The 23,965-nt window shown below is 36.9% G+C and overlaps 3 protein-coding genes across 3 annotated transcripts in view; 1 reads left to right on the top strand and 2 right to left on the bottom strand.

The window, feature by feature from the left end:
- The first annotated feature begins 1,993 nt into the window (after positions 1-1,993).
- Positions 1,994-8,004, top strand: LOC145228362 (olfactomedin-like protein 3). The gene is made up of 10 exons (XM_080093399.1): positions 1,994-2,246; positions 2,619-2,786; positions 3,109-3,249; positions 3,760-3,879; positions 4,688-4,788; positions 5,174-5,242; positions 5,590-5,721; positions 6,562-6,688; positions 7,379-7,548; positions 7,779-8,004. The coding sequence occupies exons 1-10, from the start codon at positions 2,091-2,093 to the stop codon at positions 8,002-8,004; spliced, it is 1,410 nt and encodes a 469-aa protein (XP_079949525.1). The 5' UTR covers positions 1,994-2,090.
- Positions 8,005-8,125: 121 nt separating this feature from the next.
- LOC145228363 (Ig-like V-type domain-containing protein FAM187A) lies at positions 8,126-13,123 on the bottom strand. Its single transcript, XM_080093400.1, has 10 exons — positions 12,820-13,123; positions 12,422-12,576; positions 11,751-11,943; positions 11,259-11,380; positions 10,716-10,831; positions 10,320-10,402; positions 10,107-10,252; positions 9,627-9,858; positions 8,656-8,902; positions 8,126-8,187 (listed from the first exon to the last, which is right to left on the bottom strand). Exons 3-9 carry the CDS (start codon positions 11,936-11,938, stop codon positions 8,698-8,700), a joined length of 1,092 nt encoding a protein of 363 aa, XP_079949526.1. The 5' UTR covers positions 11,939-11,943; positions 12,422-12,576; positions 12,820-13,123; the 3' UTR covers positions 8,126-8,187; positions 8,656-8,697.
- Positions 13,124-13,357: 234 nt separating this feature from the next.
- The window catches only part of LOC145228361 (uncharacterized), a 45,599-nt gene continuing 34,991 nt past the window's right edge, over positions 13,358-23,965 (bottom strand). The window contains exons 38-60 of the mRNA XM_080093398.1: positions 23,842-23,895; positions 23,728-23,781; positions 23,506-23,559; positions 23,349-23,402; positions 22,800-22,856; positions 22,637-22,744; positions 21,091-21,198; positions 20,966-21,019; positions 20,513-20,566; positions 20,401-20,454; positions 20,205-20,258; positions 20,088-20,141; positions 19,259-19,312; positions 18,721-18,882; positions 18,593-18,646; positions 18,168-18,311; positions 17,589-17,618; positions 17,428-17,481; positions 16,479-16,623; positions 15,913-16,019; positions 15,244-15,393; positions 14,956-15,108; positions 13,358-14,489 (exon numbers count right to left, since the gene is read on the bottom strand). Coding sequence (XP_079949524.1) covers positions 14,346-14,489; positions 14,956-15,108; positions 15,244-15,393; positions 15,913-16,019; positions 16,479-16,623; positions 17,428-17,481; positions 17,589-17,618; positions 18,168-18,311; positions 18,593-18,646; positions 18,721-18,882; positions 19,259-19,312; positions 20,088-20,141; positions 20,205-20,258; positions 20,401-20,454; positions 20,513-20,566; positions 20,966-21,019; positions 21,091-21,198; positions 22,637-22,744; positions 22,800-22,856; positions 23,349-23,402; positions 23,506-23,559; positions 23,728-23,781; positions 23,842-23,895 — 1,956 coding nt within the window. The 3' untranslated portion in view covers positions 13,358-14,345. The remainder of the gene's footprint in view (positions 14,490-14,955; positions 15,109-15,243; positions 15,394-15,912; positions 16,020-16,478; positions 16,624-17,427; positions 17,482-17,588; positions 17,619-18,167; positions 18,312-18,592; positions 18,647-18,720; positions 18,883-19,258; positions 19,313-20,087; positions 20,142-20,204; positions 20,259-20,400; positions 20,455-20,512; positions 20,567-20,965; positions 21,020-21,090; positions 21,199-22,636; positions 22,745-22,799; positions 22,857-23,348; positions 23,403-23,505; positions 23,560-23,727; positions 23,782-23,841; positions 23,896-23,965) is intronic.

The raw sequence follows: 23,965 nt of genomic DNA, 5'->3' as shown, positions 1-23,965 counted from the left end.
ACACGATCACTAATGCATAACCTGTTGTCACGCTCCACTACGTACATTTTTTTCTGAAAGGGATGCAATAACGAAGATTGGGGAAAAGAATACGCAGGTGTGTTTAAAATTGTTAATGTTGGGCGATAAACTATAACTCTGAATCAAAAAATTAAAATCCAACTTTTTTTTAGGAATTGCGTGAAGTTTCACTTTTTTTAATCTAAATCTTTTAACGTTGGCTGGTCGTTTTCACCATTTTGTCACATAGTGTTGCTCCCTGTACACATGTTCGGTACACTCGAATTCGTTTGAAACTCGGGTATCTGTAACATGTTATCAACGATTTTTACAATTAAATGCGCAACGTTGTTTTTCCAAAATTCGACGTTGCCATGCACGCTTAAATAGCCTCGGGGTTTCTGCGTAAAAAAGCGTAAGCAAATTAGCTTGCCCTGTGACCTGCAGTCGCAGGTTTAAGTTCAAGACTCGCGAATACGACGGCTTTCGATCGTTATCGAATGTCATTACATGTCAGGCAGGAAAGAAATTGAAGAGCAGAATGACTTTAAGGATTGAAACGACTTTTACAGGTGTTACAGCTGTTTATTTTAGTAATATATAACTATAGGCACGTTAACTTCTATTACAACATAGAAGACACGATTTCAATTCCTAAGGTTTCAACTTCTGTGATTAATTGTGAAGATTTTCCAAAAGATTATTTTGTGATTAAGATTGCTATAACAGTGATAAATGTGTGACAAAGACAAGAGTCTTATAACAACTTAATGTCTAATCGCCAAAACCAACTGAAATTTGTAATTGTCGAGTTAGTTTTGGTTTTTGAAGTAGGCTATCCCATACATAATAAAAGTTACTAATTGAAAGTAAATGTATAATAGTCCATTGGCTTTTTAAAGTGAGGTTTAACAGATGAAATTGACGCGGTTAGCGAGTCTAACCATGATCCACCAATTGCGCTATTTTGCGCTTTGTGTAGTTATTTCCGGCTTGGTAATTGTTTAAGGTCCAATTTGTGTTACTTTTTTATCTTGCGAAATGAACTTAAGACTAATTTTTAAGAATTCCTAACTGCATTGGTTACTTCGTGGGAAAAACATAAATAAGTTACTGGTTTTGGAACAATGAGACAAAACAAATTATAACTTGCTGATGTTAGGAGATACATGTTTACCGTATGTAAATGCCTAATTGCCATCTTACGGGGCGTTATTAGGGACAAACTCGCTTCCCCAGCCTGGCAATTAGGCACAGGGTGGAAATCAGGCAGTGAACTCAAGTGACCTCAGTATGCGCCGGGCAACAATTAACTTATTGTGATGATGAATGAAGCAGTGATCGAACTAAGGATTTAAAGCGGGAGGCAGATAGGCTACAACATCGTTTACTATATTTCTCATATTGTGGTTTGATTAGTTGTCTACAGAGTAGCCTGAAATATTTTTACAACAATCAGGCATATTTGTGATTGCTTGATTTGGTTTTGACAGATTTATGATGTTCTAAACGTCCTAATTAAATGTTGAGATTTGTTAGTAATTCAACTGCAAGCATCGGTTGGAATGATGAAATTGAAATCAAAGTGTATTGAATATTGGCATCGTATAAAAAAGTCTACACGCTGTGGCGTTCACAAGCCCTCAGGGCAAACATATGCAGGCTTACGATGAAGTCGGCAGCATATGGCAAAATAATAATACATGTAGACTAAGTAGCAGTTGAGGCAAAGCAAAGACTTAATTATACTTTAAATACCAGTCTTTTATGTTAGGAAGTTAGTTGGTGGTTGGATAATTGTGTCCTGGCCGTTACATAAGTGTGTTTTGTTTTCTATTATAAGGGAAGCATTTTTCAAAGTTGTATGTTTAGATGCCAAGTTAGTTGTTGATAAGTTTGGGACGTAGTTTAATTACCAAAATTTATCAACTGACCCAAATTTGAAATATTTGATTTAATTTAAACTTGTATGTCTGTTTGCACCTATAGGTTTGTCTTTTTAGAATGATTTGTCTCAGCAGAACGTCTTTTTAAAAGATTTAATTATGGCATTGGCATGTAGTTAAAAAGTTTTGGGGTATTTTGAAGAAATGATCTTGTTGTTGAGGATTCCAGCCCGGAAGTGCTTCGGATTAGTGGCACCAACTATTGTAGTGATTTTGACTGGGTTGTGGTATTTTTCGGTCCTGTATTTTCAGCTTCAAGCAAGCCTTCTTACATACCAACTGGATGATATTACACAACAGGTACAGCATTGCTTTGGGTAAAATCAGTAAATATAATTGCAACATTGGGATTTATACGCCAAAGTAGCCATGTTACTAAAGCGATATTTGTTGTTGTCGCTAATTCAGAGTTTTTCGCCATACTGTTTTAAATCAGTGAGCAGCACGGAAAAACTGTCCCAACAAAAATGGAATCGTATGGCCTAATGTTTGGTTCAATAGTTATTTGGGACATTTCTTTGGCTGAAACATCTATTCAATGTCGCCAAGCTGTTATTAACTATTCGAATATAAAACAAAGATCAAAATGTTCAAAAAACGCTGGTAATAAATTTAACCTAAAAACATAATTATAAAAAAGCAATAGTTTAAACTGCAAAAAAATGTTCGCAGTCCAAGTCAACGCTCAGCGAATCGTCTTTTCTCACGCGCCGCTTGAGTGACGTGTCTCAATCCTGGACAGATACCAGAGTTTTGTTCAAGGAGATTTTACATCGGACCTCCAGGGAGCGAAAACTTGTGATTTGGGGAATTGAAGAAGTTGGCGAAGACAACGACGAGGTTTCAATACTGTTTTTCAATTTATTCTTTCCTTTTAGTGTTGTTTGATCAAAAACATGCGATGGTATTTGATCAATAACATGCGATATCAAGCATGAACGGTTAGGGATTTTTCAGGCTCTTTGCAGTTGTACGTCAAGTAAAACAGTAAATTAGTGTCATATTTTGACAAGGATTTTAAAAGCACGGAACTGAATTTTATCTAGTTTATATAATAATCAATTTTTTACAAGCCGCATTTGTGGTTTAATGGTTCTACTGATGTAAATACTAAACCATTGTCACTTAATTATTTTTAACAAATCGGCGTAATTTGTTTTAGAACAACTTGATTGAACTTCTTGACGTTCTTTATGGCGTCACAATCTCATCAAGTGACGTGGAAGTCGTAAACCGAATCGGATTTTATCGCAATGCTTTACCTAGGCCACTGCTGGTTCATGTCGCCAACGAACATGTCAAGGTCAATGTTACGTACAATAAAATATAATCAGACTCATTTAGCCTGCCTTAATCCAAAGCAATTTTTGCTAGCATTAAATTTTAGTGAATATTTTTAATCGTTTTAAGTTTTGCCGTTGCAATGAGACAATACATGCACAATCGTAGCTTTTTACTTAGCTTATTGTGTGCATTTGCCAAAACTAAACAAATAATATATTTAATGAGAAAAATAACGGCCAAACTAGAAGTAAAAGCGACATGCTTTATTATTCAACCGTTTTGCGAATGTTCATGTCATTATCAGTTATCTGACGGGCCACATCAGTTACACCTGTTACATCCATAACCACTTGAGTCACATAAAAAAATGATCAAAAGTCATTTTCCTTAATAAACTTATGAACAGATCCGTGTAAAGTGTTCCAAAAAATTTATATCTTAACTAAATGTAAAAAAGATCAACATAAACTACACCGTAGACTTATCAAGAAATAAAAGGTAGACTCAAACCGCTGTTTTTGTAAAACAGAGAACCATATCTGATGCTGTTACTGCGCAAGGAGAACATTTGTTGGAAACCAGTGACAATGTGATTCAACGTCTTGAGCGACTGGAGAATCCGGACCAAGCGTGTACGATGCGCATAAAAGTACAGTACAGTATTTTGCATGTTACTATCTGTCCCTCTTAATCCAGTCCAGCTATGGTTATTGGTGCGTTAAACCAGGGGTCCGCAAATATTTTTTGGCGCGACCCTAAAAAAATCGCTCTAAATTCTCGCGACCCAAGCATCAAGTCTGCGGAAAATACTAATTAACTAAATATCAATATTAAGACTGTTATTATGCTATTGTCAGTTGCTATTTTCACATAAAACAGTAGGTAAACGAACGTATTTATTCTAACAAATGAGAACTGTGGGCTCTGTGTTGAGAACACAGCTAATCAGAAAACGCATGCTTGCATAGGTGCGCTTAACTTTTTGCATTGTTACATAGCCTGTATGTCACAGATACGTAGTCATACGTAACAATGCAATAATGATTAAAAGGTTAATTGAATAAAGCCCAAAATTCATTAATACTGTAGATGCGATGCTTATATTCATGGGAAATTTAAAATATTTCGCGACCCAGACTGGAAGGTCTCGCGACCCAAATTTGGGTCGCGACCCACTATTTGCGGACCCCTGCGTTAAACTACCGAAGTGATTTTTCACATAAGAATGTAAGTTTTGTAAATAGTTGCGAATACTATATATAAAAGTAATATAAATTCACAAACGACAACTATATCGTACGAACTCCCTACAACCCAAAGCAAGGCCAAATAAGAAACTTTTCACATGAGATTATGAGGACCGAACTGAAGCTAAGGCTAGGGCTACGAGCACAAGAACTCGCCACATAAAGCACCAACTATAATACGAAATCATAAAACTTTTAATTTATTTGTAGAGCATTGGTGAATTTCAAGTCGTTAAAAGCACAGACGAAAGTGTCGGATCGTGGCTGACAGATATGTTACCACTCTACGATGCAAATCGGACTAAACACATGTAAGTTTATAGGAAACCGTATCCAGATACTTCATTTCGTCTGTTATAGCGACTGTACTGGAAACTGCATTTAGATTATTGTCATGCGTAATTTTGCAAAACCAACGTAAAAGTGGGAAAAAATGGCTATTATTTGTTAACGCAAGGGATCGTTATGAAAGTATAATTAAAAAGTTTAAGAACCATTAGTCTAAACCGAATAAAAAAACGTCAAAAAAGTTTTTCTGAACTTTGCTTGTAGCCTATATACCCATTTTATTTTCCAACAAAGCCCGCGTTTTTTTTATAAAAACCTGGAAACAAAATTTTGACTGCAAAAGTCACAAACAACAATTTATTTCATTTTATGTTATGTTTCCAAATGCATTTAAACCTGTACGTTCAGATTAAACTGGAGAAAAATTTGGGTGGCGAAAAAGCCATTTGGAAATCGGATATTGCTGGAATACGACAGGTGAATTGTTTAAACTATTCCATCTGCAATCAGTGTCGCTATAAACAACAAAAATGTGTTGTATTGTAATGATAAATGTACTAAAACCATGTTTCTTGTAAAATCCAGTAAACCTAGGTTAAACCAGATTCGGTTAATCTAGATCTTCGCCCTATTCGGACAAAACTCGAGATAAAAATGAATTGTAATGTGGTAAGACTTGAACTATTCGAAATCAGTTAATCCGGAACTTTGCCTAATCCGGACAAATTTATTAGTCCCAACGGGTCCGAATTAACAGAGTTTTACTATACACCCTTTTACATTTTATTTAACAAGTTAAACGAGAGTTTTATGTGCATTTGTAGGGAGTCATTTGCATCGAATTCTACAAAACCCATCGCTAATTACACACTTCCATACGCATGGGGAGGAACCGGTCACGTGGTGATGTCTGGACATTTCTACTACGTCAGAGCCAAGTCAAACTACGTCGTCAAGTATGAAATGTGATTTTTGATAACTTGCAGGTTATAGCAAGATTGTAAATTCGTTTGTTCAATCAACCTTAATGTAAGTAGCCTATGAATTCGAACTTTTGTATCCGACCGCTAAAATGAATTTTAATTTCTAATTTCTCCCATTTTGAAGAAATATGACCCTCTTGAGGTTTGAAAAAAACAGAACATATAAACACACCTTAATTCGGACACAGGGTATAGTTTTAAACGTGATTACAATGGTCCCCAGTAATTTCTAAATACACGAAGTTTGCACCTCCTTAAAGTTGAACGGAGGTTCTTGGCGAGAATATTCATAACAAAAAAATATCAAAAAATAAAAGGTTGAAAATAATTTTAACGTTAAGATGAACATAAATTCATAACTGGGATCAGCCATTTTACTGCTGACCAGCGATCACAATCGACACACAAATGTGTAAAATAAACCATAGTTCGATATTACGACTTCTGGGCCGGGTTAGTTTAATGCTATTTGCAATTAAGCCCTTGGTATAGAGTTGGTCCGGCCGAGCTTTTCGGGTCGGGCTTAGGTGTTTCCAAAAAAACGGGCCTAACTTTACACTCTGTGTTAGTATTTTATTGAATACTGTTTAACGTATAGGCCTGTCAATTAAACTTTCGGGCCTAAATGAGCTTCTCAAAAACGAATCGGGTTCGGGCCGGGTTTTGAGCTTTTTCGGGCCCGTTTACAACTCTGCCCCGGCAGGCCTAATCATATCACGGACCCAAATAAATCCACAAACTGAAATTTCAATTTTTTGACATAAGGGATTTGTTAGCAAACAGCTTTGCGTTTGACTTATTTATATTTCCAAGGTATGATTTGGTCAATCGCCGAATGGTTCGGTATCGTCAAATTAAAGGCGCCCGTTTCACGGAGAAAGAACACAGCGGAGTTGGCTGCTCTTATGATGGAGTCAAGCAGTCAGATATTAGCTTGCAGGTGAAATAGGATACACATTACTATTACAAGGCTAAGTCATGTTTACACGCAAGGTCATAGCACGTTGTTCAGTGATTTTCGATTTCATAATAAAGTAGGCTACTTTCAGATTGAGTAAAAATAATTGCATTGCTTGTTTTTATTTTGTTATGCCTTATCGGAAAAAAAAACGCAACCCACCAATACGAATGTGCTTTTTGATTTTCAATTTTGGCACGCGAAGCATTACCATTTTGACATGTAGCAAGCAAATTGCGTGCAGCATTTAAAAAGTTGTCTATCCCTGGCTTATATTAGTATTCACTGATTTTCAAAATTTGCTAGAACAAGTACACCAGTGGTTTTGAACTCGTTGCAGGCCATGGACCACCAGTTCAATTAAACAAATAGCCTATGGTGGACCAGTCCATTGTTTAGTAAGTAAAACGAAAGCATCAACAACAAGTTTAAAGTAAAACAGACTTGGCTTGAAATAAATGACTAATAACTTTGTCCATTGACCACCAGTTGAGAACCACTGTACACCACAACGTCTTGTATTCTTTTAACGTAGGCGAAGATATACCGTTCGCAACTTCGATTTATTGTCGAAGTTTTACAGGCCTTAGGTAACAGTTTTCACTCAAATTTAGAAGGTTGAAACAAACAGAAGTAAAATACCGACTGAGAATCTATTTAAAATATTTTCAGGCCGATGAATTTGGACTGTGGGCTACTTATTGTACAGAGAAGGGTGGAATGAAATTAGCACTTCTCGACCCCGAATCGTTAAAAATTTTGAAACAGTACGACACCGGGTGGCGAAAAGACTGGTTTGAGGCTATTTTCGTTGCGTGTGGTGTTGCTTATGCCATCAGAAGGTACGTTTTTTTAATAAAACCTAAAGCCATTTTAAACATTTTATTAATTTACCGTTTTTGGGACAGCGTTTCAATAATTGTAAATTAGTTTTTTTTCAAAAACAATTAAAAATAATTTTGTTGAAAAAATCTTTTTGTTTGCTTTTATTAGAGTAAAGAGTACTAACACTTTCGTTCTTTAAAAAAACTGCCGACTTAAAAATATGTCTATGTAAATATATGTTTTTCAGGTTCCAAAGTAAACCCTTTCTTCAAGTCAAATATATCTACAACACAATCCGTGGTGAAGCGAGCCAAGCACGTAACGCCGTATCTATACCACTTGCTCCGGATATTTACGGCTCGATCATGCAGCTTAGCTGGATTACGTCAACCAAAAGGCTTCATGTATGGACTAGTACAGGCCAAATTGGGTGGCATAATATAGATTTCGACTACGCTACGGTACAAGGATAGGCAAAATCAAAAATACTCGAAAATTTGAGCAACGAAGCTGTTATTAGATATTTTTAGCAGTATGGAAGGCAAAAGTATAGTTATGAAACTTGCACCTTAAGATGTAAAGACAAGAAAAGACCATTGTTTGTTTTTGATAGTACGATTTCTCTTTGACATAGATGGCCGCTGTATTTCTTCCTTCTAAGTGCAAAAAAAAATATAAATTTAAATATTTTTTGTAACAATGTAACACATTTTATTCTGTAACTGTGGTGTATAATAATATAACTTATGTGTGCTATGCATTTAGCCGATTTTAATTTTACATTTACTTTTGTTTGATATTTTATTTAATAAACGCCTTCTGTAAAAAATGGTGACACTTTTGCAAAGTCTTCCTAGCGCTAAACATGGACTCTCATAGGATAAACCAAAGTGTTTGAATCAAATATACGTTCTAAACTTCTCTATAACCTATTATGGAGTGAGTAACGCCGTTTTGGGTTACTGAAAAAAAATAACGCCGTTTTGGGTTACTGAAAAACATTTGGTGTCATACAAAATCATTTAACGATTCAAAATTGGACATCATAGCCGTCTTCAAGCACAAAAATCGATAATTTCCAAACAGCCCTGTATTTGTTTAAAAATATCCAATGTTTAATTTACCTGTTTAAATGGTATCTAGTTTTGTCCCACGGTACAAATTAGTCAAATTTCCATGCTTGTTTCAAGCACAAAATTTCGTAGAGCGTTGTACACGCCCAGAATCAACAAAAACAAAGTAAACTGGACAGTGCTCGAGAGAGCCATATACTGCAGATGGTCCAATGTTGATGGTATTCCACTGTCTGGAAGTGGTTCGACCACCAAGTTAAAGGTGTTACGGAAGGACCGATCCTTCACACATGAAAAACTAAAAGAAAATATCAGCAATGTTAACAATGTGTTAAAAATCCCTAACTACAAGCTAACATACATATGGCAGTGGTGAATGTAAAATACTGTGGAGCCTGGGGAGCTTATTTGGCCCGAATGGCTGCAGATTGCATTCTATTTTAAACTTTTGTCTAAATACGCCTTCTTGTACTAAAATGATTGAAAGATTACCCTGTGGCACTGTAATGCCAGCTGTCTAGCTAATACAAGCTATCACTGTCTACGCTATCTGGCTGATATAATTTATAAGGCGTATTGTTGGTTACATCTTATTCAACTGCATCGAAGTTAAATACTACAGGAACGCGAAATTTGGTGTATTTTAAGAAAAATCTTCTAACACAGGCCTCACACCAGACAAGTTTGCTAAATACCGTTAGGCAGCGCAAGAGCATTCGCGACTATTTATAATGTAGTGTAAAAAAGCTGACGAGCTATTAGGGTTAGATTTCATAATAATAATAGCAATCAAATCAACCTAAAAACTTAGTTTCTAACCCAGCCACTCTGTTAATTTAAATAACTGCGCTCTTTACGCCATCTATCGGTATTTAGCAAAACTCTCTGTTGTGTGTTAGTAGCTCTACCCAAGTATACAAACCATGTAAGCTGCAAGCTAAACTGCATCAGGCAAAACAGGACTAATACTCTGACCAAAGAAACATGGTCTGAAATTAAAGAAAAATGACCCATATTATTACCTGATTGTTCCCCCATCTGGCTTCCGCACATTGTTTAACATCAAGAAGTTGTCTTTTTTAACGTACATCGCCCTCGCTTTTGAGTATCCAAAACTGTAATCATTTCGATTCAAAGTTGTGAAACTGCGCTCCCAGCGCACAGAAGATCGTACGTCAGAGGATACGTCACACTGGATCGTGACGTCAGCGTTGTTAGTGAGATCAATCCTACGAGTGCTGCGTTGCACTGGGGCTATAAAAAATATAAAAATACGCTAATTTTACGAAAAATAGTAAATGTTGTCATAATAATGCCCAATTTTTGACATTTTATTTAATTTCTACATGTCAAAATCAAAAAAAGGTTAAACCAGCGCCTATGGTGCACAAATATACAAAAATAAAACAAATCCAGCAGTCAATTAAATCCTTTCACATGTTTTAACTGACCATTAACACACGTATAAAGTTTTCATGTTAAGAAATTGTGGCCCAACTTACCCGTTAGTTCCTTGCAGTGATCGTAACAAATATCAACTATAATTTCTTCCGGACGATTTTTCGCAATAGTCCGTAAGAGATAGGGAATCTCTTTTGATTTACAATGTTCTAGCCCATTGTCAGTAGTCACCCGACAAAATCCAAATCTAAAAAATATAATATGGTGATACCAACCTTAATAATGGCAAAAATCACACAAAGACTACTATATACCTGCGCCTTTCTCCGTTTCCGTTGCAACCGTCGCATTCAGTCCACGTACTCCACTGCATGTAGACCTTGTACTCATTGACCACCTAACAGACCAAAACTGGACATTCACCTTGCTTTATTCCACTTCTGCACTAAGGTTTTGTCGGTGGCAACCATTACAAACAAAATCACTTTGACCAGAGGCGCACAACCTGTGGCCATACAGTCAAATTTGACCACCGATAAGACTTATGTATCACAATTTAAGGTTTGTCGGCTATGTACAGATAAAAACTCTTTTAGATAGTAAGCTTCAGTAATGGCCATTAAGAACTGTTTGGCCGTTGATAAAATAAGAATCTGCGATGCGGTCGGCAGTATAAATAAAAGGCTGTGCGCCCCTGTATTGGACCTAACTGTATCTTCCCATGGTGATTGTCCTCTGCCAGCAAGAATATATTCCATTTGGTTTGGGTCGTGAACAACGATTTTCCATGTTCGAACGATGTCATCTGTTACGCAATCGTAACGACCTGTGTTAATTAATTTATAAAAGTTATATGCATTTGCTTTTACAAGGTGTATCTGCTGGTGGTCAATGGTGTACCATCAAGCGATATAAAGTTGCCCGAACGATATAAAGGTGCCCCAAGCGATAATAAAGTGATTTTAAGATGCACCAAGCGATCCTGTACATGTTAGATGTACGTTGGCAACAAAATGGTTAAAATAATGTTTCCCATTTTTATTTCGTAGCTGAAATGTTTTGTGAAACAATTTTGAACTAACCCATGTTTGTGGCTAATGGCATACTGCCAAGTTATGAAAAATACGTTTTATTGTACGGCCACAAACGAGTATGAGATCTTATGTTATCTTATAAAGTACTAAGTTTAAAAATGTTTTTCAAAAATACCAAAATTTTATTAACCTGATCAAATCCAATAAACGACAACATACCTGAATCCGTTTCGAGAAGACCCAAAATTTCAAGCGTTGCATACTGAAATGACAAGTCCATCTCAACGTGATTTCCACCATCGTCGTTTGAGAGAAAAACAGTTTTCTTCGAAATTGTGTAACTGTAATTGAAAAGTTTCGTTTTATTAGGTGCACTGTCAAGCCTAATTACTTAATTAGGAGTTAACAGTGCAGCTGTACCTCAAAAACAAGTGTCATAATTAATCCAACTTAATCTTTAAACAAAACAAAAATTGAACTGGGTATTCAAAAACGGTTACATTTTTCTCTAGTTTTTAATCTCTAAATTTTTCTTTGATTATTTTTTAAGAAATTGTTAAAGCAGACTATGAAATAAACATTACTGTGCAAAACACTTCTTTTATCAACGAAAAATCCATTTCTCTAAATGAGCAAACGTTGCTTTCCAGTCACAGGGAATCGTCGTTTAATTTAAATTATGCTCAAAGCAATTTCGAAAGTCAACATTACCTGTAAAAGTCCCAGTGAAAGCTTTTATTTCCAGTGAAGTTTTGCGTGCAACCAACCGAAAAATCTTCGCCAACAAAGAAGTCCAGCAAAGTGGCGTTAGAGCTAACCGGAATTTCTTCGCCGAAAAAGAAAGCGCCGCTAAATTCCACACCAAACGTCAACAGCAACAACCCACTCCATTGGTACATTTTGCCTGATGCACAAAAACTTTTTTTACGCACATGCAATGTCACAATCAAATGCATTATGACGCTACAATGAAACTTGTTTCCCTGACAATGCCTTACTTTATGCCAAGTACTGGAATTTGGAATTGCTAGGTCTAATTTCAGTGGCAGGTTTTTTTTCCAAGTAGGGACAGGTGTTTTTTTTGGCTAATTTCTAAGAATAGTTGAACATAACCATTCTTGAGTATGGATTTAAGTCAGGAATCAAGTCTATTTGCACACAACTTATTTGGATGAGGATTGGGATGTATTTAGTTTCAAGATATTTGGTTGCATACCGAGGAATAGGATTTCAAAAACTCTGACTAGCAGAGATAGTGCACGGAACTGAATTTTCTAGAAGGTATGTGGCATTATGAACCATTTATTATGATAGTACAGTATACATCATCTTGGGTCTTCCAGTATACTTAGGTAAATACATGAATAACAAGGTGTACTTACAAAGTACATAAATTTTCCAAGTTGCCTCATGTTGCTGTTAATTGATAGTCCAGCTGCACTGCACTATAAGGCGAATTGATTCCTTTTGACGCCCTTTTCAGAACCTCTCCCCAGGCAGAACACGCTTATTTGTCTGTTCGCAACGCGCATATAATCTAAAAATGCGAGGAGCAAGTAATTAGTTCCCGCGTGGTTCGCGTTCAATTGCACTATCAAGTGCTACCTAATTATGCTATTGCTGTGCACATTTGCCAGGTTTCTGGTAAAAGTCTCTTTTAGACTAAACAAAATTTGTGCAAAGTTGTGCACATTTTATAATGATAAAAGCTTTATTTCTGACTAGTTTCTTTTACACATCACTACAGTGCTACACAAAACAGTTATACATTGATACATACATATGATCTTTTCACATGGTATTGAAGTAATAGTTGTGATTTCCCACTTTCATTGTTCCATTTCTTTGAACCACAGTGTTTGTTGGCAATGTCGAACAGATGAAATCTTGCTCTTTCACCTCCTAAAAAAACATCTCAACCCTCCAACAACCTTTCCTTATTTACGATGAACAAACCACGTGCTTTTAGCTAAAATCTCATAGCATACAGACTTAAGGGGTGTGCACTGCTTTGCATGGTTTCAGACGAACGACGCTGACTGTTTAAAACGCCCCTGACAATTTTGACAAACGCGTTTGAAGCACTGGTGTCAACTGAACGACAACTGATTCGACTGTGACGCCACCTCACCTTACGGGCGACCTCTAGCGGATGCAAAGTATAATAAATAATCTAGCGTGTTTTACAAAAAAGGGGGCTTAAGCAAACATTATGCACAAAGGAAACCCAAACTTCCACATCCACAGCAACAGTTTAAACTTGTTTTTACTAAAAACTTCTGTCCAAATTTCATTGGACTTTAGTAAGGTGCACCATGCAAAGGTCGACCAAAAGTTTATTTGCAAAACGTAAAATGCTGCGAGAAATATGCTGAGACAGGATAAAAACTGCTACGGTGTACAAAACAAGACCCTATACAAAAGAGGATACACAAAATTGTGAACGTAGGCTATGCTGCATGATAAAACGTAAACACAACCATGAACTTTTTTCATCGGGCCTATCAGGCGGCCCTAGTGCATATAAATAATGGGCAAAGATGGCAATATGGTACAACAAATAGGAAATTTAGGCTGTATATATACCAAGCAGCAAAAAAGGGTAAATAGCAAACCGATTGCGTCTAAGCCAAATTTTCAACAGTTTTTTAAACATTTTAACAATGAACAGCACTTTAACGCAAGGTTTTGTGAAAGTTATTTCTTAGCTGGTAAAAAGATCTAAATACTCGAACTATATGAGTGACGGAACCTTACGCAAAGGAACTTTCTTTCTTTAAAAAAATCTGATTTAGTTCTTAGCAATGTTAAGTACATCTACGCGTTTCACAATGCATGTTACAAGATGATATACTGATTGGGGATTGTCCAAAATGAAATAAACGACAAAAACGCTAACAGGCAACGAGCACACCGAATAGTAAAGACGTGGCTTGGTAACAAGGCACAGTGGTTGAGCAATGAGGTGCAATTAAAGCAATATTACCACTATTTTGTCACCAACAAACTGCTGAGATCAGCGTTTTAGCTGACTGTGGACAATTGTGGCTAAAACATGTACTTTTTTGTCTAGCTATATAATGGACACGGCTTTAAGGGATTGGGGCGTGAAATTATTCTTTCTTACCGTGACGTCATTAATAGCGACGTCATCCAGCTGAAAGGGTACCTCTGGCAAAATTTCTTACTTGGTCGACTAAATCAAAATCCTTTGCGACCAGTGCTGGCGTTTTACTTTGATTTCGCGACTAAAGCGACTTTGCCTAGGTATATGGTTTGACAACAAGAAAAACTTAACAGTGTTGATCACAGGAAACAGACTGGTCCGACTGTTAACCCAAACTTGTTGTCGTCTTGCACGTTCGCTATTGCAAAATCACGGACAGGCAGTAAGGTGACATCTTGAGTGTGTATTGTAAATTCAGTTGTTTCTGGTTCATTGTGCTTGTGCTGTAAAACGATAAATATATGCAGTTTTCAGTAGGTATTGGTATTCGATTCAAACACACACAAATAACATTTGAAAACTTGCGATTAATGTCTGACTAAAACGTATTCTCGCGGTCTTTTTGTTCTCCAAGCCTAAACAATCTTTTATAGGACTCTTATGCAGTGCCACAGAAAAAAAGAGTTGTAAATCCCTTGGTCCCAATACTCCCCAAACAGCCACGAACATAGAGAATTTTACTAACATTTTGCCATTTCTAGTTTCTAGCGAAAACTACAAAACGCTTCCTATTCGAAAAAAAAAAACGAATAACACTTGGTTTTCACTTTCCAGAACCTTGTCAACGCTTACAACGCTGACGATTCGTATGTATATGCTTGACTGTGAATTTTATGATGTAATTAGAGCTGTTTTCCAACACGTAAAGTCAGTCCACTGGTTTTAAATGTTAGGCCGAATGCGTTTTACCTGACACCCATCGTGGCCTACATAATAAGCAGCTTCTCCGTCCATAAGTTTTTGCACCTGCCGTCCATCTCCCATATATTTCACGGCGTTCGTGTAACTGTCAATAACAGCATCCCGCGCTGCAGCAACTCCCAGACACGAAAATACGAATTTCTGCGAATTGTGAACAAAAAAGTGCAGATCATGGTGTTAAATGGTTAAAGCAGCCAACCAACCCAAATGCATTTGGTTAAACCGCCCAAGTGTTGGTAATGGTGATAAAAAGTTTCGAACTTGGTGCTTGTTTACCTGCGTCACCGCTTTGCTGAAGTGACGTAACACTTTTAGTTGCACGCGGTTGCTCTGATACGTTAACACGTGACCCCCGTTGTAACTGCGCCACCAAGTGTACCGACGGCTGCGCCTCTTGCTGGGCACTTTCCAATTTTTGTAGGCGATCTGAAAATATAACTCACTTATCACGAATTCTTAAAAATGGACTGATGTGAAACCTTTATTACTTTCTGTTTACGAACATTTGTGAACCGTTATTGTCTGTGCATTTTTTCACGTGCAGTAGAATTATAATTCTGACAAATTAAAAATGTTGTATTATAGTTATATTTAATTTCGGATTTTGAGTTAGAACTGATTTTAGGGACACCAGCAACTTGCTAATCCAACACACGAGATACATTAACACTCCCTACTACCAAAATCTGATTTCCAACATCCTAAATTATTTTAACTAATTGGAAAATTCGAAACAATCACTCCAATGGTGAATTAAAAAAATCACTTCACAAAGGTACTTTTTGTAGTTACTAACGTTAGATGAATAAACCAGTTTACTTTATTGATTACAAACACAACATTAAAATTGTGAGCAAATGTTGCCTACAGAATGCGTTTGTATTGTTTGTTGTTTTTTAAATTTGCACTTTTCGGTCCTAGTAATATCAATACAGAATAGTTAACCTCGTCTTTTTTGGCCTGCACGCACGTAGCACCACCTGCTGTGAAATTACAAAACACACGGAGAGCATCCTTGGTACAACCTTCGTTCGGATCGACGTAATAATAACCTACAACAAACATGTCATTATTTTAAACATGTTTATTAGGTTGTTGAAAAACCAGCCTTAAACAGGTTCATTAGAAGTAACAGGGCACAGAAATCGCCATAAAGTATACTATATTGCAGCATCCAAAAGTTTAAAGCAGTGGTTCTGAAAGTTATGGATATTTATTTCTATAAGAGTGTTTTGATATTTTTAGGGGATATTTTGTAATGATTTTTTTTAATTTGGTCACTTTATCCTTTGTCATCGGCATTTTTTTGTTTCTTAGTAAGAGGATAAATGAAATTCATTGAGCTGCTCTCAGGGGTAACGATGACAATAAAAAAGTTTAAAATCACTGGTTTAACCGTTACTCATTTAAGCTGACAGTGTTCTTTTAATTAATACATAAGGGGCACAAAATTATCATGTACATGTGCAATAAATCAATTTTTGAATAAACCATTCGGATATTTTACTGACCATCCGCTAATGTTGGGTGAGAGACTAACAGGTCTCTGCAAGTTCTGGCTGGAAACAGTGCAGAGCCTAAAGGACCAAGGTGATGTTGTAAAACAGCATTGCTAAGATCCCATAGTTTTTCGAATAAGTTCGTTCGGATTGTCTCCTGAAATGGTGTTAGATTAAGTGTACGTTGTTTAAGATAAGAAAGTGTTCAACGAGAAGATACAAGCCAATATCTGAGCGTATAAAACATAATTTCGACAGTTTCTATTGTCATCGTCCAGTAAAATGAAACTGTCGAAACGTTGTAATATGTTACGCTCAGATCAGGGCTTGTACCGTGAATTGCGTGCCTAGGAAATTTTAAAATTGTAAATGTGTTGCGGAAACGTGTACCGTATTTACTCGATTGTAAGCCGCCCTCGATTGTAAGCCGCACGCTGGAATTTTAGATACGATTGTTTCTTATACATCTTTCTGTTGTTATATGGTATGACTATTTTTCTAGTTACGTTGATAACTGTACCCAACAGAACGTATATCGACGTATAATCTGTACACACATACATGTTTTGAACCTCAAATAATTAAAAATGTTGGAGTTTAGAAATAATTTCGGTATAAATTAAAATATAAGCCGCCCTCGATTGTAAGCCGCACAAACGGCAGCTAAAAAACAATATAAGCCACGGCTTACAGTCGAGTAAATACGGTGTGTATTTTATTTTAGACAAAACGTTTGCCTAAAGACAATGCTTAAGCTATTGTGGGGTCCAAAAGATTGCGTTAGCATATCCAAGAACAGATTTATAATTTCAAACTTAAACTATTTGATGAATTTTTGGCGATTTCGGCAAAAAAACAAAAGTATTTCTGCGACCTATATTTTTTCATTCTTCCTAAAAAAACTCGTTAAATAGCAAAGGTCGAAAAAACTCTGTACAGCATAACGGCCTAAATTACTTACGTTGAATGTTGTCGAATTATACGTGTTGTTGATCATGGTCACAATCTGTTGCTTCTGTTCAAACAAATACAGACTGTTTATTTCCCGTTTAAACAACAACTGATCTAACACAAAACCTACAATTCTTTGCAAGTAATAATTTCAGCAGACTGTAAACTCACCAATGTATCCGACATTGATCCAGGTGGACCCTAAAAGACAAAAATAGTGATAAACAAAAAGTTTTAAGGGAATTGTTTAAAAGTTTAGTTTTTTTATATTGTTTGAAACAGTTTCGGTTTGTTTTGCGAAACAAAAATTATAGATTATGATTTCGAGTTTTGGCCGATTTTCAATTATCATACCTCGCTTCACGTTTGTTTAACGAAATTAACCACCAATTCCTGTTTACGGATTTTTTAAGAATATATATATGACACACTTAACAGTCAAAATCCCAGCACGCAATGCTGATTTTTCTTCACCAACCAAGCAAGGTCATTAAGGCATATTTGTTACAGAAGATTTTTTACAGGATACACGTTTGAATTCAGTTTCCAATAAACGAAATGTGCGATTAACCAGAATCGTCTGAAATCAGTCTTTGTCAATCAATTTGGGGTTTGAGGTGTTCAAGTCAAAATTTGAGGTTTACGTTTTGTTGTCGTTTAGGTTTCTTACAATGCCAAACTGGTTCAAGAGCTGTTTTTGACTAACTTGATATTATAGCTAAAATGACAAAACGCTTTTACAGTTCCCACCTGTTTTCCAGCCAGGCCTTGTTTTCCCTTTTCTCCTTTTGGTCCAACCACGCCCTGGAAACCTTGCGGCCCTTTGTAGCCGGATAGACCTTGTTTCCCTGTTGGACCCTGTGGGCCAACTGGTCCAAGAGCTCCTACAACGCCCTGTAATACAATAAATACTAATTGTGCGCATGAACAATGCACAAGGCGTCGACTATAATCGAATGTTGGTTGCACAGTTTACAAAAACGGCAAGTTTTTTCGCAATCCAGTGTTCCTTGTGTTGTTATTAAATTAAAATTTAAGCCGTAAAGATAAAAATAGGCTTTAAAAATTGCACGGTTAATGTTCTTTTACATGACAATACGATAAGAAAACGAATAGGTGAAAATGTAATGTAGTTGAAGTCACACTGTCTACGTTTATCTGAGTACACAACGTACCTTTTCACCTTTGTTTCCTTTTACGCCATCAACGCCAGGTTTTCCGATTGAACCCTGTATGACAAATTCGGAACAACCCTTTACATGGGAATAGCATTAAACCGCTTTAAAACAGTAAATTACCACACCTTGAGTCCATTTTCACCTTTCGGACCCACTCCGCCTTTTTCACCAGGAATTCCCTTATTTCCCCTTAAACCTGTTTGGCCCTTGGATCCAGGAATTCCATTTGTTCCGGGAATTCCAGGCGGGCCAATTGGTCCGGGAATTCCGGTCGTTCCATTTAATCCCTGCAATGGGGAAATGTATTTGTCAATTTTGTCTATAACCCATTTTGGGTGGTTTTAAATTTACATGGCCAACGTGATTAGTAAAATAATTTAAAGTTCTGAAAAATAGACTTGTATGTGCACTCATACTGATCACATTTAAATGTAAAGTAAATTTCGGTTAATCAGTATTTTCGCCCAATACCGACAAACCTTGAGGTACATTTTTTTGGGTCCAAGCGGGTTGACCTAGGTTAACTGTACATTACTTCACAATGAAACAAAAAGACAAACGGCCCACAGAGAGAAAGGGTGTATCTTAACCAATCATGGCGGAAAGCCAATCAATTATATTTGCGGTGCAGTTAACGTTATAACATGCGCAAATGTTTCATACCTTTGGTCCTACTGGTCCTTGTGATCCATCATCGCCTGTTATACCAACACTCCCCTTTAAAATTAGCGAAGTTGTTATTGGTCGGTTTTCTTGTCGACAATAAATTATTGCTGACATTTGGGGTCTACATTTAATTCTTCTGTACATATAGAGACTTTTTCAGAATCTGTCCCTCTAATAGTAGGCATGTTCAGTGTTTCTTTTAAGGTGTTTTGGGGGACCGTTTCCCAAAATTTGGACTTGCAACTACAACTACAGTTTTTGGTATTTAAATGAAACACTTGCGGTCTCTTAAAACTACTTAGGGGTCACCCAAACCAAACCTTAAAAAAACCCTGGGCATGTTAATGTCAGCGATCACTGAGTCAAACTATTTTGGTAAGTGATAATAAAGAAGCAAATGATGACGCAAAATCAGTAAACAAGAATTCCTGCACTGAAACAGTTTGTGTTAGTGATCGTTCACATTAACATGCCTACTGTTGGAGGTACATATCTTGTGAAAAGCATTTATACTTACCCAACGAGTAACACAGCGATCACGCCAAATGACAGTATAGTATTACATGTTAACTGAGTTTGAGTCGGAAGAGTTTTTTTTTTATTATACCGTGGCAGTGGCACATACAGGAAACTTTTATCTTTGCTGTCGCAAGGTTCGGCATTTTTTGAAAGATTATTCACAAATCAGTATACATTTCCCTCTTCCATTTGTATAAACGGGGCAATTGTCACACCATGTAAGCATTTGCTGGCAAGCAAACCGATACAAAAATCGTTTATTGCTTGCACATTTGTTTAAAAACGGCAAAGAACATGTAAAACTTACATTTTCTCCTCTTTTTCCTTGCGGTCCTTTTAAACCAATCAGACCTGTTTCACCCTAAGAGGTAAATAGTTGCTGTAAAGAACTGCAAAAGAAACTCAGATCTATTTTTCCACTAACCGTTTGACCTTTGGTTCCATTTCGCCCCTGTTGACCTTGAAAACCCATTTGTCCCTGAAAGACGTGACAAAAACATGAATTATAATCTCTATTTTATGAGGCTAGCAAGTTTATATGTTACAAAAAAATGTGCAGTCGTCAAAAGCAGTAGGCTTTTGTTGTTGAATTTGGTAAACTATTTTATTTCTACGCTTACCGTGGTTCCATTTTCTCCTTGTGCACCAACAGTTCCATTTTGCCCAGGAGGACCCTGCGATAGCACGAAGTTAAAACACAACAGAATTTGTCTGAGCTTAGGTGTTACTTACAGGTACACCTAGAAGTCCTTTTTCGCCTTTACTTCCTTTCTGTCCAAGCTTACCCTACAAATATATAACAAATCAATAGTTAACACGTAGACAAAAAGAAATTGCAGAGCTTTTTGTACAGTGTTATATTGTGTGGAAAAAAACATCGTTAAAACATCTCAAAAACAGCCAAGGTGTCTTGATACTTTAATTACGACATTACATTCTACCATTTCTTATCCTTCACCCACTTAAGTTAACAAAGTAAGAGCTGTTTGTTGTCACCTGAACATTAAGGAACGAACGAACCGTTCGATTTGAAACACCAACGGCTCATTTCCGTTCCTTGAATTCAGAGTGACCAATGAGATGGTTATATGAGAAAAAAAGTTGTAGCAGTTTTGTACACACAAAAAATATGATTTTAAAGAACAAAGAGTTTGGCAGTAGTACAAGTTAAGTTCGCATTCTTACCTTTATTCCAATAGCTCCAATTTCCCCAGGTATACCTTTTAAACCAGTTGTTCCCTTAACATAATAAACTATTTTAATGATAATTGTTATTGAGGTTTAGTTCACATAAATGTACAAACACTTACAATGTCTCCTCGGGTTCCAGAGGGACCCTTTGGCCCAACTAAACCTCGTGCTCCCGCTTGTCCATTTTCACCTTTTACTCCTTTTAACCCAGGCGCCCCATCACTGCCCTAAACATAACAAACATTATTTTCGTAAACTAACTCACCGAACTCCTGTATTGCTCCGCTAACTTGATAAACCAAACATAGCATTACTGGACAAGGAAATATTTAGATAATATCGTGCTCATGTTTCGTGATACAAAAAAAACTTTGTTTGTTTGTTTTAATTTTATCCTCGGTCGGTATGCGGGCAACGCCTTAATGCAGTGGTTCCCAAACTTTTTTCTTTTAAGGCGCATTTTAGAAAAAACAAAAATTATTTGGCGCACTTCGAACATTTGAAACAAAAAATATATTTGAATTTTTTTATTTCAGTTTAAAATGGCACAGCAAATTAGCTGACAAAGGCACTAACTATGAGGTCATAAAGCCGCTATACAGGTCACTCTCGTAGTTAAATAGCCTAGTTGAACATCTCAGAGACGTGGAGCATGTTGGCCTGGTGGTCTAAGCACCTGGTACTACTACTCTACTTGATTGATTTTAATTTCAATATTTTTTGCGGCGCACCTAATGACATCTCGCGGCACACCAGTGTGCCGCGGCGCATAGTTTGGGAACCACTGCCTTAATACATTATGTCCAAGCTGTCAAAATGCCTATTTTTTATTGCAAACCTATTAAATCATTTGTTATTTGATTTTTGTCGACCTAGGCCAGGGGTGTCCAAACTTTTTTTTAATGGGGGCCAATTTTTACCAAGTGAAGACGCCCGCGGGCCAACGTGTTTGTAGAATTAGAACACAAATATACGGGATTTAAGAAATTGTGGAATTTTGTTGCGTCAGAACGATGTACACTTTTTACCGGGAAAAAGTTCCATGGAAGGCTTTTGCGTGAAGTCGCAAGTCGCCAAATCATAAACACCTAATCCGGATGATGGCGGGCACAATTTGAAAAAAAAACAGCTGCGGGCCACTTGAAATGCCGCCGCGGGCCACACTTTGGACACCCCTGACCTAGGCAGTTGGTGACATTAATTAGGTTCAACCCATTGGGGAACACTGGGTTGGAGCAATGCAGGATAAGTTTCTTGTTCAAGTAAACTTAAGCGATCGAGATGGGATTATAACCGACTACGTTGTAAGCACAAGGCGGTTGCGCCTAACTTAACGTTAAGATGACTATTAGTATCAACAGATTTTAGATGGTTTTAAGGCAGTACTTGAATATGTTTGTTGACTGCAAAATGTAAGAGCGACATACGTAACTACAGCTAATACAAAAATTGATGTATTTCATTGACAGATTACGGTCAAATTTCATTGACCTTTGTTGCAAAACGTCGCCAAAAATGGCCGGGCGATTGGCGCAAACGCATTCGTTCGCAAGGTTGTGGGTTCGAATCCGGCTCAAATCAACTTTAATTAAATCTCAGAAATGCAACCGAACTGTGGTTAATATTCAACGTCTTTACAAAATAATTCTAATCAAAAATTGTTACCTGAGGGTCAGGGTCCCCTTTGCGCCCCTTCTCTCCTGAAATACCAGTTTCACCCTTTTTACCATCAGTCCCAGGTGTTCCAGCAGCACCCTTAATGCCTGGCGCACCCTAAAAACGATACTGATTAGCAAAAAACACATATCGCTAAATTAAGTTTACTTACAAATGGCCCAGGGAGTCCTGGAAAGCCTGGTTTGCCGGGTGGTCCATGTTTAAGTTGCTGAAAATATCACAATACAGTAAGTAGTTGCCCAAGATGTCCGATTGTTTGTAATTTGTGTAACTTAATGAAGTAACAATGAAATAAACGAATAGCTGTAACTAACAATTTAACTTCAAATGTATTTAAGCCAATATTCAATATTCATCGATGAAAACTGCCCTATTAAATATTCACGGATAAAAACCGTTTACGCTGATCACCTATTAAGGAATAACGTTTGGAGTTGGCCTTTCAAACCTTTTATAATAGACTATTGTCTCTGGTTCGAACCTCAACTCAGACCACATTACTTTATACTGCGCCTTACTCTTAGATAAATGAGTAATGAACAGCTGCGTAAATACTTTTGTAATACATCTGTACTATTATTTTACAAATCACTTTTGACAAATAAGAGAATTCTCTGCCCAACCAGTACTACGCGATGCCGTTTAAAGTAAAATATATTAATTAACCAGTTTAACATACGACACAAGTTTAATTATTTACCGGTGGTCCAGCAAAGCCCTTTTCTCCTTTTGCACCCTCTTCTCCAGTAAGTCCCTGTACAAAAAACAACTGTGTTTGACAAATACCACGCTTAATTACCTTTCTTTCATGTAAATCAAACTTTAAAGAAGGGCAGTCACCACAAAGTCAAACTTACCGAAGGTCCTCGCTTCTCAGAGGGACCAGGCAGACCTCTCCATCCCTTATTGCCCTGTTTCAAAAATAATTTTTCACATTTACTGTTCCAGTGACACCAATTTTCAAATCGGGCTAAAGTGTTGCTTGCACCCAAATCGCAGAACAATGCTTTCTAACGATCTTAAAGTTCAAATGTACTCGTCTTTTACTCGTTATACACAACGAGTATTTTTTAACCTACCTTTCTTCCTCTTTTCCCTCTTCGTCCGGGTAATCCAGAAACGCCTGGGAGACCCTGTAGCAAACAGGCGCTTGTTTAGGCACTACGAACAAATTTGGACACAAATTTACAGACCTTACGCCCAGTTGTACCTCGCTTTCCTTTAGATCCAGGTTTTCCGACTTTACCCTAAAAAAAGTTCTGGCTCATAAACAAACATATCAAATGTGCGGTATTCTATTTGAATACGAACGATTGA

This window comes from Phallusia mammillata, chromosome 5 (genome assembly GCF_965637545.1).
Source record: "Phallusia mammillata chromosome 5, kaPhaMamm4.hap1.1, whole genome shotgun sequence".
Taxonomy (NCBI): domain Eukaryota; kingdom Metazoa; phylum Chordata; class Ascidiacea; order Phlebobranchia; family Ascidiidae; genus Phallusia; species Phallusia mammillata.
Note: the sequence above shows the minus strand (reverse complement) of the source record. Positions and strands in the feature narration are given on the sequence as shown.